Here is a 15,497-nt window from a genome sequence, read left to right on the forward strand (position 1 = left end):
CTCTTTCTTTTTCTATTTTTAGCCCCTGACAGCTTTTTTGCTTTATCCATCTTTTTTGACAACAACTCACTACCCGTACCTGCTCACTCAGTGCGCACGGCGCCCGCCCGCTCGCGATATTACCCCCCTCTTCTATGTCAAAACTCTATGATGGAATCTAATGAGGGCGCCGGCGCCTATTCTAGCCTGTTATTCCTCTAAAATGTTATATAACATTGCGGAAATGCAGTAATTATTTAGAAACAAACAACAGCAGCTACATATAGAAAATACCAAAAAAAAAATTGTTTTTTACCATCGCTTTGGCGCCCCCATGGTGCTGCATATAGCGCATACCTACTTTTTGCACCACTGACCCAGCTCCTCTTCTCTTACATTGAAATCCTCACACATTTCTCTTTAAAAATTCTCTTTTTAGACTTCTAATTCGTGACCGGTGTTTTTTTCGGCGTCGGGTCAGAGATCACTCTTCCACACATCATCATATATTGAACATTAATGGAACAAACTATGTGAAAAAAGGAAAGTTTAGGTTCATGGAGTTGTTATTGTCACTAACTTGTACCACACAAACATTTACTGACATTTCCATAGACACTCAAACATTCAGTACTGACGTATTGACAGCAGCACCAAAGCACAAACTATTTTTCGTATGAACAACTTTACAGATGTACATGTGTACGAAAGCCTGCCAATAATATCTGGATCATATCAATGACATGATGTTTCCGTCGCATTTATTAAACGCAGTTTACTCGTCTACTTTATTTGAAATGTTAACATTTCGCTCTGTTGTGACTCTTGCAGCAAACTTGTTTTGAAACATTACATAATGTTAAAGTATGATCATATGCTGTGACTGACAATACAACCACAAAATACACCAAAAACACAACATTCACGAAAGTCATCAACTGTATCTGTGCGCTGTAATCCACATCTTTAGAATCCATACGATTGTGAGGAACAGATCCAAAGTCTAAACTTTATTCATTTATTATCTATAAAATGCGTAAAGGGCATATATATCTTTATGATATAAAAGTTTTGTAAATAGTTTGTTTTTAAGCAGTAAAAAATGTATAATGTTTACAATTAAATGTTGCCAAAACACCAACATATTGTACGTTTCACCATCAATCCAAACATACCAAATTAACGTTTGTATGTCTTAATGTTATGTTGTAAAGGGTTAGTTCATCCAGAAATGTAAAGTCTGTCAGTAAGTCCTCTCCCTCATGTTGTTCCTGTAAGACCTCAGAACTCAAATGAAGATCTTTCTGAAGAAATCTGAGTTTTCTGTCCCTCCGTTGACAGCTACAACTACCACTATCAAGGCCAAGAAAGGGTTAGACATCTAGGGCTGCAACAACTAATAGATCAAATCGATTATTATCGATAAATAATAAATCAATAATCAACAAAAATATCATCAGCGAGTTTGATAATCGATTAGTCGCGTCTGCGCACTGTGCTCGGAAACACAGTTGAGAATAACACATTTTATTTGGAGTAAATGCGAATGTAAAATAGCGGAGGACACAGGGTGAGATGCTGAGGGTTCATGAACCAAGCAGTCTGAAACATGAACGTGTTATATTTATAATCGCTTCAAACTAAACCATAAGCGTGCGTGTGACAGACTGTGTGTGCTGTTTACTGCCTCTGACACGAGTTTTACCTCAGCGCATAGGCTAGCATACATTTTATGGTTATATCCTTATCTGTAAAAGGGTTAGGAAGTCCCGCGAGTATCTTCATTAAGCACATTCTCACCACAAGCGAGTCTTGTAGACTTCAGTGTTCGGTGAACGAGCGCCGGTGCGCGCATGCGCGTCAAACAGACCGAGCGCCGGAGCGCAATAACTCTGACTAAAATACACACTTTGCAAAAATATTTGTTGTTAGAAATGTTTTATTTAGTCACTTTAATTTCTAATTTAAAATAGTAAGCAATCAGTTGTTTTTAGGTTTAGAATGTAATGTTATTTTTTTGCTTATAATGTACAGATACTTTCACTATATTTGTTTTCATAGGCTTTTTATTAAAAAAAAAATACATTACTTTATACAACAAAAAATATTTGGAAGCATTGGGCATGATGTGGAATAACATATTACATTTTTATTATAATAATTTTTAGATTTTCCATTAGGCAATCGACAGATTCATCGATTATCAAAATGTTTTATGAAGTAAAAAACACTTTATTTACGAAGTATTCATAAGTGGTCCTCTGAGCTGGAAGGAGCACACTCTTTTTGGCGCCGAGCCTCAGCCCCAACTTTCTCATGTGAGACAGAACGACATCTCGATGCCGGACCTCCATCTGCTCGGACTGAGCTGAAGTCAACCAGCCGTCGCTGTAATGCGAATGCCCTGGTAAGTCTGCCCTGTGTAAGCCTCCCCTGCCGGGACGAGGAACCCTTTCTATAGTTGCACTTCTTGCTCCATAACCAGAGCCTGCCTGGGGTCCACCACCGTAGGGAAGACCCCTAGATATCTAAGCGGACGAGATCCGAACTGAATTCTGTAACCCTTTTCTAGTGTGAGCAGGTTTTATATAGAAACCCCACGTCCTCTGTTATGACTAATGGAGTACATTCTCTACCCTTTAATTTACAACGAAGCACAAGACAAGGGTGCCCTTTATCCCCAATGCTACTTGCACTGTCATTCGAGCCCCCAGCACAACTGATAAGACTGGAAAATGTCTGTTCAGTTTCAGTTAACTCTTACAAACAACACACATCACTCTATGCAGATGATATTTTACTGTTCTGGATCTTCAAGTTTCATTTCCCCAGATATAGTTCAGTATGCTCTCTGGCTAATTAAAGGGATAGTTCACCCAAAAATTAACCTGGTTAAAACCAGACCATTCTCAGTAGTAACTGAGTTATGGTCTGGCAAAGCTTCATTAATAACTCATTTCCAAAGGGGCGTCACCAACGGACGTCGCTCAAATGCCTCTGGGCGCAATGGGATAGACCTAAAACCAATCAGAGCGGTCGTCATCGTGTAAAGCCATATGCTGTGTCCCAATTCGCCTAAGTTACACTACGTCATAAAAGTATGTACTCTTTTTGTGAAGAAAAGGTATTTACTTTTGAATGTGTAGCAAAAAAGTAGGCAAGCTTTGGGATATACTACTTCGTCATCGGACGGATCTGTCGCGTGCATCCTGTCACTTAAACTGCCCTGTCAATCATCGTGTCACAGTTAAAATCCTCTATTAAATCTAATTTAATTTCCTACCGTTTCAGAGAGAAATGTAGTAGCACGTTCATCTGCCAGTGGGTCTTTCATGGAGACTGTCCTCATGTGTTTGCAATTTGAATATAATAATGCATTTAAAAGTTGATGCGCTTCACCAACGGACGTCGCTCAAAAACCAATCAGAGCGATCGTCATCGTGTAAAGCCCGCCCCAACGTTTCTGATTGGTGCCGCGATTTGGACGGATTAGAAATGGGCTTGAATGAGCTCTTTGCCAAACTACTTGCAGAGCAAATCTAAATTTGCCGGAAGTTGTCTGGGTTTTCCCAGGCTACCCAAAAATGAAAATTCTGTCATCATTTACTCACCCTCAAGTTGTTTCAAACCTGTATGAATTTCTTTTTTCTGCTGAACACAAGAGAAGATGACTTGGAAGTCAATGGGGTCCATCAACTGTTTGGTTACAGACATTTTTCAAAATATCTTCTCTTGTGTTCAGCAGAAAAAAGAAATTCATACAGGTTTGAAACAACTTGAGGGAGAGTAAATGATGACAGAATTTTCATTTTTGGGTGAACTATCCCTTTAATTGGGATAAATCCTCTTTGCTTCCACTTAATAGTATGGCTAAGAAAGTTAGACTGTCATGTAATATTTCCATACAAACTTCAATAAGTTATTTAGGCATTGTTGTTCATTCTTCCCTCCATGGTATACCTAATGCCAGCTATCTACAAATTCTAACTACGGTTGAACAAGATCTCCAAAAATGTACCTCGTTGCCACTATCATTATATGCCAGAATAGCGAGTGTTAAAATGAATGTTTTGCCACGAATACATTTTCTGAGTTCCATGTTTCCTGCACCTAACATTCTTTTGGCACAAACTAAATTCTACAATTTGTAAATTCATCTGGAATGGCAAGCAACCCAGATTGAAATTTGAAACACTTTCACTGCAGCGTTGAAAACATAATGGGGGATTAGCGCTTCCGAATTTTGAATTGTATCATAGGAAAAAAGCATTCATTAAGGACTGGCTCGACCCGCTCTCATGGGTTCCTTGGAGAGAGATAGAGGAGAGCTTAGCAGGCAAACATAGGTTACAAGATATACTGTTCTCTGGGCTACACAACAGGCAATGTATGCAAGCTTTTGGTCCAACCATGACCAACACAATAGTCAATTTTAAACTTTTCATTATCTCCAATTATATTGTGCAAAGCAATGATCAGGAGGACTCAGACTGAATACCGTAACACTTTCTCCCTCAGCTCTGCCTTTCTCCCCCCCCGCCTGTTAGTTTCTGTGGTGTTTGACTGTTAGTTCAGGTCAGGTGTGTCTTTGCACTTCAGTTCTGTCTATGTAAACCCTGTGTTCTGTCAGTTCTTAACGTTGCATGTTTAGGTTGTTCTGTTCTTGTGCTGAGATTATGTTGTGAAGTTTGAGTTTGTTTGTTAATAAAACTGCTGCGCGTAGATCCTGCTTCCTCCATCTCTGCAACCGATTGTAACAATAGCTCCACTCCCAAACAAACAGCAGGAAGATCGCACGTGTCCCACTCGTAATGAAGCGAGGGCAGGGAGGAACACAATACAGAAAGCTGTTTGCTCGCCATTCTCCTGTCTAGATATATATATATATATATATGCTTGTGGACAGACAACAATAAATAGACAGAGACAGTTTCACACAGAGCGCTTGCTGAAGACAGAGAAGCTAGTGACTGTTTGTTCCAGGTATGCTTTATAGTTTCCTGGTCGATGATGTCACATGACGTTCCGTCACGCCATTGGACTGATTTCATACGTGCTCACGCACTAGAGTTATTCATGGAAGGAGAGCTCGACTGCACACAGAGAGGCCTTAAAAGCTGATAGATCTGCTTATTTTTCAACCCTATTAGAAGAAAACAAGCGAAACCCTAGGTGTTTATTTATTTATATTTTATAAATTAGCGAGAAATAAATCTTCAACCCCAAACGTCTCCAAGCAGCACAGCAGTAATGACTTTATGAACTTCTTCACTTATAAGATTGATAATATCAGGGATAAAATTATAACTATGCAACCGTCTACTACAGTATCGCATCAGGCAGTGCATTGTAGTCTCCCTGAGGAAATTTTTTATTCATTTATTGCTATAGGAGAGGAAGAATTCGCTAAACTCGTTAAATCATCTAAATTTGATTTATCTAAACTTTTAAGCTGGCTATTATTAAACCGCTTGTTAAAAAAACGCAACTTGATCCTTTTCTTCAATTACAGGCCGATCTCGAATCTGCCTTTTCTGTCAAAGATATTAGAAAAAACAGTATCTTCACAACTGTGTTCCTTTCTTGACAGAAATGATATCTGTGAGGATTTCCAGTCAGGATTTAGACCGTACCATAGTACTGAGACAGCTCTCGTTAGAGTCACAAATGATTTGCTCTTATCATCCGATCGTGGTTGTGTCTCTCTATTAGTGTTACTCGATCTTAGTGCTACATTTGACACTATTGACCACAACATTCTTTTAAATAGACATTATGTTGGCATTATTGGTTTAGCATTAGCATGGTTTAAATCATACTTATCTGACCGTTATCAGTTTGTAGCAGTAAATGAAGAGATGTCTCATCGATCACAAGTTCAGTATGGTGTACCACAAGGCTCAGTACTAGGACCGTTTGAAATATGAATATGAAAACGTTTTTCAAGCCGCAAAAGAGGAATTGACTTTTGGTTTTGAGAAACTGCTGACTGCGACCCAGCCTGGGCCGAACAAAGAGTCTTTGAGCGGAGTAACAGAATCCCTGAGTCTCCCTCGCTCATCTATGCTCATGAAACACTGTTATTAGTGCTAAAACACACCCTAACCTGTAGTTAACCTGTTACTGCCCCGCTCTCTGATCACACTGGCTGTAGTTCATCAGTGTGCTGGACTCTTACTGAAGAAACGCTCGGATTACTGCTAAAGTCAAAGCAGGGTTAGAACTTCAGCTTTGCTGTAAAACTAAACACATTTTATTTTACACATACATTTGACAAAATAATGTAGAAGTTGTTATAAAGTCAAAGCATATGTTTAACCATGTGTCACAAAAACTGAGAAAAGGATTTACAGTACCGTCTCCATGATAATGCAATGTCCAATTTCAAAGGAAGAGTTTTGAGAGTTTAAGCTTTCGACAGATGCCTACTTTACGAGGCCGACCTTCACCAGAAGCGTCAGTAGTGCCCGATTACCTCAGGACAGGAGGATTCAGAGGTCCACAGCTCCTTCTCAGCCGCCCTGCCACATCTCAGACTAATGAGTTACCCATGTGTCCGTGCGCTGATGATGCTGGCGACCCGTTAAAGAGCTGGATGAGCAACACTTACGCTGCGAGTGTGTGTGTGTGTGTGTGAGCAACACTTACGCTGCGAGTGTGTGTGTGTGAGTCCGCCGCTGGAGCCTGGAGTGAGCAGACCCACATCTCTCCGTCAGTCAGTCTCTCTGCTGGGCCGCGGTCCAAGCCGACGCGAACGGGCTATTTCTGTCTCTGTCTGCACATGAGCTCTGCTCAGCACATTCTGTGGTCACACATGTAATCAGTGGCCGGCTGTGGAGAGCTGTAATTGCAGACTTCATCAGATCAGCACAGCTGCCAACGCCAGCTCTTTAAACTCCCTGAAAAACAACTGGAGTCGCATAAATAAACGTGGGCCTGGAATCCAGATGTGGAAGAGGGGAGGAACGAGAGGGAGAGCCGGAGCCATGGGAAAGGAGAAAAAACTGTTTTATGTGACAGGAGACTGTGTTTTTTCTTCAAATATCCAAAGAAGGGAGAGTTTGGGAGGAGCCGTCTGGGTTCGGTTATTCCTAGACGTTTACCATTAGACGTTCAGGGTATCTGATTTCTACTCTGTGGAAAAATCAGCCGTGGAAGGGAGAAAAAAAAGCCTATGAAAACAAAAGACATGCCGAGGAACGCACAGTCCATTTCCCTGGAACTCGTTCAGAACTGGATCCTGAAACTGGGAAGAGAAACTGGGACTGAAGTGAGTTTACTGGCCGACTCTCTGTCCTCTTATAGGCGTTCTGTTCGTCAGCAGCGAGTAAATGACAAACAGCTGTTCACCAACATCTCTGAGAAGGGTTCAAGACTCTTTCCATGCGGACACCGCAAGAGTTCTCCACAGCTGAGTTCATCCCGCTGGATTGCATGGAGACCGTAAAAACAACTTGTGGAAAATGATTTCTTTGAAATAATGCCTATAATTTGGGGTTATATAATGTGCTTCCAGTAAATGTGCATGAAGCACAAGAACAGAAGTGAATAAAGCATCCTGTGCTTTCATTGCAATTTATTAATAAAGCACGATTAAAACAACTGCTGTTGACCAGTGTGCCGGACCAATACAATACAGACGGAGAAAGACACGAGTAAACAACAAAGCAGAAAAAGACAGATTTAACTCATGAATTATAAGCCAGATCAAATAAAAATGATGTAAACTTTGATATAAAAATAGGTATTGTGTGAGCGGTTCTGCTGTGAACATGTGAACTGCGGATAACGCCGGAGACGTGAGTCTGGTCTAGAGATCTCGTCATGTGATGTGTGTGAAGGTGAAATTAATGATGTTTATCTCCGATGTGCAATAAAGAAAGTGAATATCATCAGAAAAGTGTCATTTAGTTTTGATCCGTGATTCTGATATAGTATCGCTGAAGAAAGAGACATTGGAAACATGGAGAAAAGAATATTTTATTGATGCTTTAGAAAAACGTCTTCTTCTGGAGCGGTTCCTCTGAGGAGAACAGGAGCATAACTCCCAGTGACGGAGAGAGACACAGAGCTGAGCACACGCCGGTATCGAGGATGAGCTGATGCACAGTACAATCATAACCATTTATATAATAAACTTATAATTCATTCTTCTGAGTAAAACAGGCTTTTGACACGAGACTCGCTCTGCCACCTGTTGGACAGTGGCGGCACAGAACTCTCTGGAGTTTGTGTGAATGAACTGGAACTGACTCGATCTGATGTATTTGATGCGTTTTAAAACCACCACGAGGCGTATATCTATATCTATATCATCGTGTAATCTCAGGGTTATATGAGCCTCGTGGAGTGGACTGAGTAAAGCCTGCAGATGATCTAACATGAGCTGGATCCGGTTCAGCAGGTCCAACACTTCACTAAAGCAAACACATCTCACCTTCCATTCATTATCACAGCCTACGCATCTAAACACAGAGGCTGCAAAAGGGTGTTTTGGTCCCCAGAGAGATCAGTTCTGAAAAGATCAACTTTTCTTTAGTGTGAAGAACATTTGAATCATCTAAAGAACCAATTTCCACTATAAAGAACCTTTGAGCAAGGGAAACTCCCCATTGCTAAGAGTGAACACAAGCATGAAGGGTTTATCTGTCCTGTCCCCACACAGATGCAGAATAAACACACAATGTCTTTATGAATCTGATTTATTTCATATAAAAATCTATAGATTTCTCTGTGTTTTAGACGCTCTGTCAGTACATATGGATAACACAAGTGGTTAGTGCGTGTTTAAGAGTCGGTGTTGTTCAGAGAGTTGCTCTTCAGCAGGTGTGTGTGTGTTTCTAGTCCAAATCACCTGTGGAACAGAGAAGACACGGTCAGAAACTCTCTCTCTCACTCACACACACACTCACTCACACACACACACACACACACACACACACACACAGCACAGAGTATCGCGCGCGCTCGTGAAACACACACACACACACAGCACAGAGTCTCGCGCGCGCTCGTGAAACACACACACACACACACAGCACAGAGTCTCGCGCGCGCTCGTGAAACACACACACACAGCACACAGTCTCGGGGGCGCGCTCGTACCCCGCTCGCGCGCTCAGCTCCTCCTCCTCCTCCTGCGGCCGAACGCGTCGGGTCCCACATCGGTCCTGATGAACCCAGATCTGCCCATTCCCCCGTCGGGTCCCACATCGGTCCTGATGAACCCAGATCTGCCCATTCCCCCGTCGGGTCCCACATCGGTCCTCCTCCTGCGGCCGAACGCGTCGGGTCCCACATCGGTCCTGATGAACCCAGATCTGCCCATTCCCCCAGTCCGGCTCAGCGAGTCCGCCAGCCGGTGAGTCACGCACGTGGCCGTGCTACACGCGCGCTTCTGCGCGGTCACGCTGAGCAACACAGAGCATCCAGCATCAGCACAGGGACACACACACACAGCACTCAGTACATTCATGCATTACTCCTCTATGATATTTAATAGGTATGGAATTATCAGTCTGATGATTGGATCACAGTCACAGATGTCATCTTACCTGCAGAAATCTGGATGTTTTTGTAGAGGCAGTTTAACAATTGAATATCTAACTAATAACTTGACAATAAAATTAGAGTTCCTGATATAAAAATACCTTTATTGAACTTAAACACATGAAAGAAATCATACTTTACTTTTTTTTATATATTTGATTATCATCATCAGTTATAATACATTTACTCAGTTATTAAAGAGGCATGTGTCAGATGCATAAAAACGACTCCTTGTGGAAGAAATTCAATCTAGGTCTTAACATGCCTTTCTCTGCCAAAGAAAGAAAGAAAGAAAAGCCCGATGCAACCAGGCGTGTGTGTGCGGTCAGTCAAGCAGGATCCGCATGCAGCGGGGGGGTGGGGTTAGATGGCGGTAAGGGCTTCCTCGTAGCTGGGGAACGGGCTGCGCTTCTTGCCGGGCGTCCCGGCGCCCACGTCCGTCTGCGGGAACGTTTGCAACTTGTGCAGCTCCTGGGACAGTTTCCCCAGCACACAGGTGCTGAGATTGGAGCAGCGCTTGGACAGGAATCTGCCCTGGCTGAACAGAAACACACATGCAGACAGGCGTATCACACACACATGCAGCGCCTGTTAGTGCTCACACATGCGTCAGGTTAGAGAGAGAGCATGCTCAGGTGGGAGAGCGTGCAGTCATCAGGGTTAGCAGGACATGCTCGGACACGCACACAGGGTTCATCACTGAGAGGAGGAGATGGAGGAGCTTCACACTAATCTCCACGGCTCCTCACTCAACTAACTGGATCTACAGCGACTGCCTCTCGCAGAGTGAAAACAGTCGGTCGGCCGTTTCATATAAACACTCTTTCCTTGCTCAGAAACTCCTCATAACAGCGCAGACCTGTGGAGCTCGTACCTGCTGTCGTCACCCGTGGGCTCCAGCTCCTCCGCCGTCATCTGCACCACGTTTCTGACTATAGCGCTCAGTAATCTCCGTGCCTCGTAGTCCATGAGCGTCAGTCTGTCTGCCAGAGACTCTGCAGCGGGTCTGAAGACACACAGCACACAGTGAAGCAGAACAGCGCACCTGTGAACATGAGGAGCGAGGGAGCTTTACCTGGCCGGGGCGGCGCTCGAGCTGGACATCTGCAGCACCACTGCGGTGTACGCCACCAGCAGCGCAGAGACCTTCAGCATGGACATGGTGCCCTGGGACAGAAACACACTGACTACAGCGTCCTCGTGAAGCCTAAACCCATTAGAGTAATGAACGGCGTCCCTTTCCAAAACCACAGAGATCTCAGTCTCACAAAAAGTGTCTTTATGGTCTTACCTCGCCTTCTGTTGCTGTTCGGTGAAATGCTGACTCTCTGAACTTGAAGACCAGCTTGATACTACTGTGTGTGGCTCCAGTGGTCAAGCCCTTATATATTCACCATGAGGAGTTGAGTGTTATCTGTGTAGGTGTTTAATTATCTCCCACTGGCCAATCAGAGCACAGAAGGGCACCCGTCAGCCAATCAGCATCCGTCCCACAGCTCGTGCGCACTGATAATGTCTGAAGATCGACTGTGACGTCATTCTTTAGCCTCTAAGTGCTCCGTTCACTAAACTCACTCTCATCTGGAGCCTCTGATATCTGCACTCATTCAGCTCGTTCATTTAAATTAATTGAATAAAGGCTCTGAATAAACATATACTGTGAGATCAATATTTCAGTGGCATCCAGAGCTGTGATCCAGAGCCCTCTGCTGGTGAGAGAGGAGCACTGCCACAACACAGCACATCTCTGTTAGGGAGAACCACACTAGCCTTTACAGTGCGCATCTCACAGGAGATAAACTAACCAGAGCTGTGATCCAGAGCCCTCTGCTGGTGGGAGAGGAGCACTGCCACAACACATCTCCGTCAGGGAGAACCAGGGCCGCGGGAAGTGGGGGTGCTGGGGGTGCAGCACCCCCTGTTTTCACAGAATTGTAAATGCAACGCATGTTTGTTCATTAAAATTTATTAATTTTTACCATTTAGTCATTTATTTGTAATAAACACTTTAAGTGGGCTATTTAAAAATTGTTATTTATATGTTAAATTATCTTTTTAAAACATAAGCGCAGAGTGTTATGTAATATTGTGTGTGTGTGTCGAAAGAATTTGTCTGCAGCTGCTCAAAAAAAAAAAAAAAAAAACAGTCAAAAACCCACTGTCAGTGTTTTTAAGGAACAAGCAAATATGTTAAATATAGCAGGAGACATTTTAATTGTTTACTAATAAAACAGTTATTTTTTATGTCAGTGTCTGTCAGCTAGACAGATGAAGTTGACAACTCGCGATCTTCGCAGCGCCATCAGAGAGAAATGCACATTTCATACGAATTGCATAAGCAGCGCAGTCTGTTTTCTTTCGTTTTGAATTGTTCTGCTTAAAAGTAGACATTTCAAGCTATCTATAGGCTAAGTCTCAGGTCTGTGAGGCAATAGGCTACCTTATAGGCCTACGCTGAGTTTCGGTTCATTATGAGACGAGCTCCAGGTTCGCCAGCGCCTCCGTGTCCTGATTATCTATTTTCTAATAGCCTATATTTACTTCTTATTTATTAAATCCTGACAATTTGTTGATGAAGCATCGATTAAAATTAAGATACAATTAATACAAAACGAAATTAAATTTAAAGACAGGCTTTGTGCTTTCAGTTTGAGGTCTCTGTGAAAGTTTTAAAACATTCTTTTAGTGCCGCTTTAGAGCGCTCACGTCCGTAGCGGAGAACTGTCTGTAACTTTTTTTTTTTTTTGTGAAATAAATTTTAAAAAAAATGCAACTTAGTCCAGTGCGACTTAGGCTATATATGTTTTTTTCTTCCTCGTGGCGCATTTTATGACTGATATGCGACTCCGGAGCGACTTATAAAATAGGCTACGGTAAGTTATTTATTCTTTTTGTGCAAATGTCCCATAAAGTCCCATCCTTTAAGGATTCATTTATGTCCCATTGACCGGTCCATTGCATTACGAATAAAAGCAGAATCAATAAAGTCAAAAATGTGATGTGCAGTCAGGTGGTTTGAGTGTGTGTTACTCTGTGCCCCATATACTAGTGTTATAAGCTAATCTGTTTTTAGAGATAAAACTCTTTACATTCGATTTTCATGAAAACGCATCGCAGGGAACGATCGACTCGGTAACCATGTGTTAATTACCCCTAGGTTCATTTTTCACTGGATTTGTCCTTTAAACATTATAGCCACACAAATGTGGTTCAGGCAACGCGTATTGATTATATTCACTGCACATAACGTTTGCCTATTTATAAAAAAACTAAATATAAAACACAAACCTGCCTCTTTTCGTTTTAAATATAATATAAAAATATTAAACATTTTAATATGGTCCAGGCAATATGTGCATTTGTACTAAACAACAGATGTTGCAGTAAACAACATTACAGATCATATTCGTTGTATTAAAATTTAAATTTATTTTTGTTAAATTTCAGTTTTATCAATATTAGCCATTATAAAAGTATAAGTTAAAGGTACAAGAAGCTATACAAATAAAGCAAACAATGAAACAATTCAGTCAAACATCAGCGCTCTAGTCTAACCATACACCGGTAAAGTTAAATACTTATAAAGTTATGAAACTTCCCCTCAGCCAAAACGATTGCCCAGGGAACAAATTATAGATTCACGAGACCAAAGATCGCCCGTTAGATATAGACAAGACGAATTATATCTCATGTTTAACCACTACAGAGACGCCAGAGTCCGCGGCAAACCTCAGAACGTCTAGCCGAGGAAAGGCTGCTCCAGGCGGGGTACATGACGCCGAGCGCCCGGTCATCATCGCTGGATCTCACAACTGGATAAAATTTTCATAAATCTTTATAAATAAACCACAGATTTGAGCTTTAAACAACTACATTCTTGCCTGAAAAACTCTTAAAACCACATTTCATGATACAGAAACAGTAGTATTATATTTCAACTGTATTAAAAAATGGCGCTTCTTATGTTGTCATTCTCCGTGGCGCTGCCTTGTCAGCTGTCAATCAAGCTGTCAATCAAAGTTAACCATGCCCTTATTGTCATACATTTTATATCTAAATACGATCTAAACTAACGAGTTAGAAAAAAAATCACCCCCCTCACAGTTGTCAGGCACTCGGAAGCTGTCAAAAAAAATACAATAAAAGTCCATGGGACCAACTTGTAAAAACATGAATTTATGCTGTGAAAACGGACATTTTAACATGAGGTCTATGGACATTTGCTCCCTTCTGGGACCTCCCTCTAGCGGATTTAAGATGTATTGCAGTTTATCGCACTTCCGGGTAGGCTTCATTTTTCAGATTAGAATGTTGCCGCTTGAAAGGAACTAGATATTTTCACTGAACTCGGGACACGTGTGTATGAGCTCAGTCTGGGGGTACTTGTAAAGAATCGCGACGATTGGCCACTTGGTGGCGCCAAAAAAAATTAAAATGTCTATAACCACCCAACCGTGATTAGCCCAAATGACTTGAAAATGTGCAGCGCTGTGTTTGCACGAGGCGATAGTCTATGAGGACACTGGCGTATCCCAGGAAACATGGCCGCCGATGAAGCTTGAGTAGCTATGAGACGAGGATACCGGAGGCGGATCAGAACCAAATCCAGTGAGTGTGTTCGACCCGTGGCTCTGGAGAGAAATCGTGTGTGTGATTCAGAGTCTGGTCAGTAAGAGGAGCTGGTGATGCTGTTAGTGGAGTGTGGTCCTCTGCTGAGATCTGCACAGATCTTCTGTTATCCTCAGTCATCTAATGCTGTGGATGAACTCAGCTGTAGTTTCTGTGTTTCTCTCGTTATTTCTCGTTCCTGTGATGATTCTGCTTGTTAGCAGCAGGTGTTCATCACTAATGCTCAATCATCACTGTAATGACTTCATTTCTTGACTGCCATATCTTCTTTTAGTGACCTCAGCTGAACACCAGAGGACTCGTGACTATTGGTTTATAAAATGTAATGAATTAATCTGTGTCCTCAAGTGTTATGCGTTAGCTTCAGCTATAGGATTGGTCTTTGTGTGTGATGTTGTGAGCTAGGAGTAGGGTAAGTGTACCCATTAAGCCCATGTACCCTTTAAGCCCACTTTCAACTCTGAAGTCAAATTAAAAAAAGAGAAAATAATATTTTATGCTGCTTATTATTTTAACCAATCCAGTGATTTGTTACTTCCCTGGCATTTTTAATTGCATGCCAATCACATTTGGCAATGTTGAGTTAGCCACACCCATGTAATTGCAAACTTTGATACATTTTTTGAAAGTGTTTAAAGATAACACGTCTTTGTGTGCTTTTACCTTACTAACCTTTTACCCTTACCTTACTTACACACAAATTACACACATTCATTCAAATGAGATAGAGCCCGGTTTGTCCTAAAGTCCTGTATGTATAACCGGGCATAATTCGGGAGCCAAGCTGAGTTAAGGCTTGAGATTCTGGGCATGGAGAGCTCCCAGAGGGACCCTATATTCCCCACAGTCCTGAGCCCCTGGGACCGTCCTGCTCCGAGATACTGCCACTTCCTGTCCAGCTTTGACCGGGCAAAACTTGGGGCCCAAGCCGAGATGGGGCTCTGGACTCAGGGCATGGAGGGGTCACCCAGTGGGCCGCCTATGCCGGGAGTATTGAGCCCTAACTCGGCTTTCTTCCCGAGGTATGGTCACTTCCACCCACTAGGAGCCCCCCTAAGCCCAGAATATGGAGCCCCAACTCGGCTCGGCTCCCGAGATACACCCGGTCTAACTTCCAGCTTGACTCCAGTCAAGCCGACTTAAGGCTCCAGACCACCGGCCACTAACACCAACCCATCCCACCCAGGGCTCTAATCAAACATTAGCAAAATGATTTTTTTTATTCTTCCCTGTCACTGAATAAATATATTGATGTTTTACTTCTTTAAAATCAGTTAAAAAAAAATGTATTTTGTGAATCAAAGATGATGTGGGCTTATCTGGAACACATGCGGGCTTAA

General features: G+C 42.3%; 2 protein-coding genes across 15 annotated transcripts in view; both read right to left on the reverse strand.

The window, feature by feature from the left end:
• insc (INSC spindle orientation adaptor protein) overlaps positions 1–7,867 on the reverse strand; it is a 96,382-nt gene extending 88,515 nt beyond the window's left edge. For 4 of the 13 annotated variants that reach the window (XM_084094917.1, XM_084094924.1, XM_084094916.1 and 1 more), the window contains exon 1: positions 6,455–6,615. The gene's annotated coding sequence lies outside the window, so the exon portion shown is untranslated. Of the gene's footprint in view, positions 1–1,779; positions 1,811–6,335 lie in introns of those variants that run through there. The other 9 variants (XM_084094914.1, XM_084094912.1, XM_084094921.1 and 6 more) reach the window with 7 other exon arrangements.
• Positions 7,868–8,654: 787 nt separating this feature from the next.
• Positions 8,655–12,521, reverse strand: LOC311071429 (calcitonin gene-related peptide 1). 2 transcript variants are annotated; one of them, XM_084095836.1, is made up of 5 exons: positions 10,820–11,654; positions 10,604–10,695; positions 10,403–10,534; positions 9,085–9,389; positions 8,655–8,833 (listed from the first exon to the last, which is right to left on the reverse strand). In XM_084095836.1, exons 2-4 carry the CDS (start codon positions 10,687–10,689, stop codon positions 9,098–9,100), a joined length of 510 nt encoding a protein of 169 aa, XP_083951962.1. In that variant the 5' UTR covers positions 10,690–10,695; positions 10,820–11,654; the 3' UTR covers positions 8,655–8,833; positions 9,085–9,097. The 2 variants fall into 2 exon arrangements, with proteins under 2 accessions (XP_083951962.1, XP_083951963.1); XM_084095837.1 differs by lacking the exons at positions 8,655–8,833; positions 9,085–9,389 and adding an exon at positions 9,450–10,066 and having other exon boundaries at positions 10,820–12,521.
• Positions 12,522–15,497: the final 2,976 nt, after the last annotated feature.

This window comes from Abramis brama, assembly GCF_963993115.1.
Source record: "Abramis brama genome assembly, chromosome: 20".
Lineage (NCBI taxonomy): Eukaryota > Metazoa > Chordata > Actinopteri > Cypriniformes > Leuciscidae > Abramis > Abramis brama.

Bases quoted from the DNA above. Each gene is read 5' to 3' on its own strand.
- LOC311071429 (XM_084095836.1), bottom strand. From the start codon at position 10,689: ATGTCCATGCTGAAGGTCTCTGCGCTGCTGGTGGCGTACACCGCAGTG. The intron at 10,535-10,603 runs GTAAAGCTCCCT...GTGTGTCTTCAG, and splicing joins TCGAGCGCCGCCCCGGCCAG to ACCCGCTGCAGAGTCTCTGG. The intron at 9,390-10,402 runs GTACGAGCTCCA...TGTGTTGCTCAG, and splicing joins CCCACGGGTGACGACAGCAG to CGTGACCGCGCAGAAGCGCG.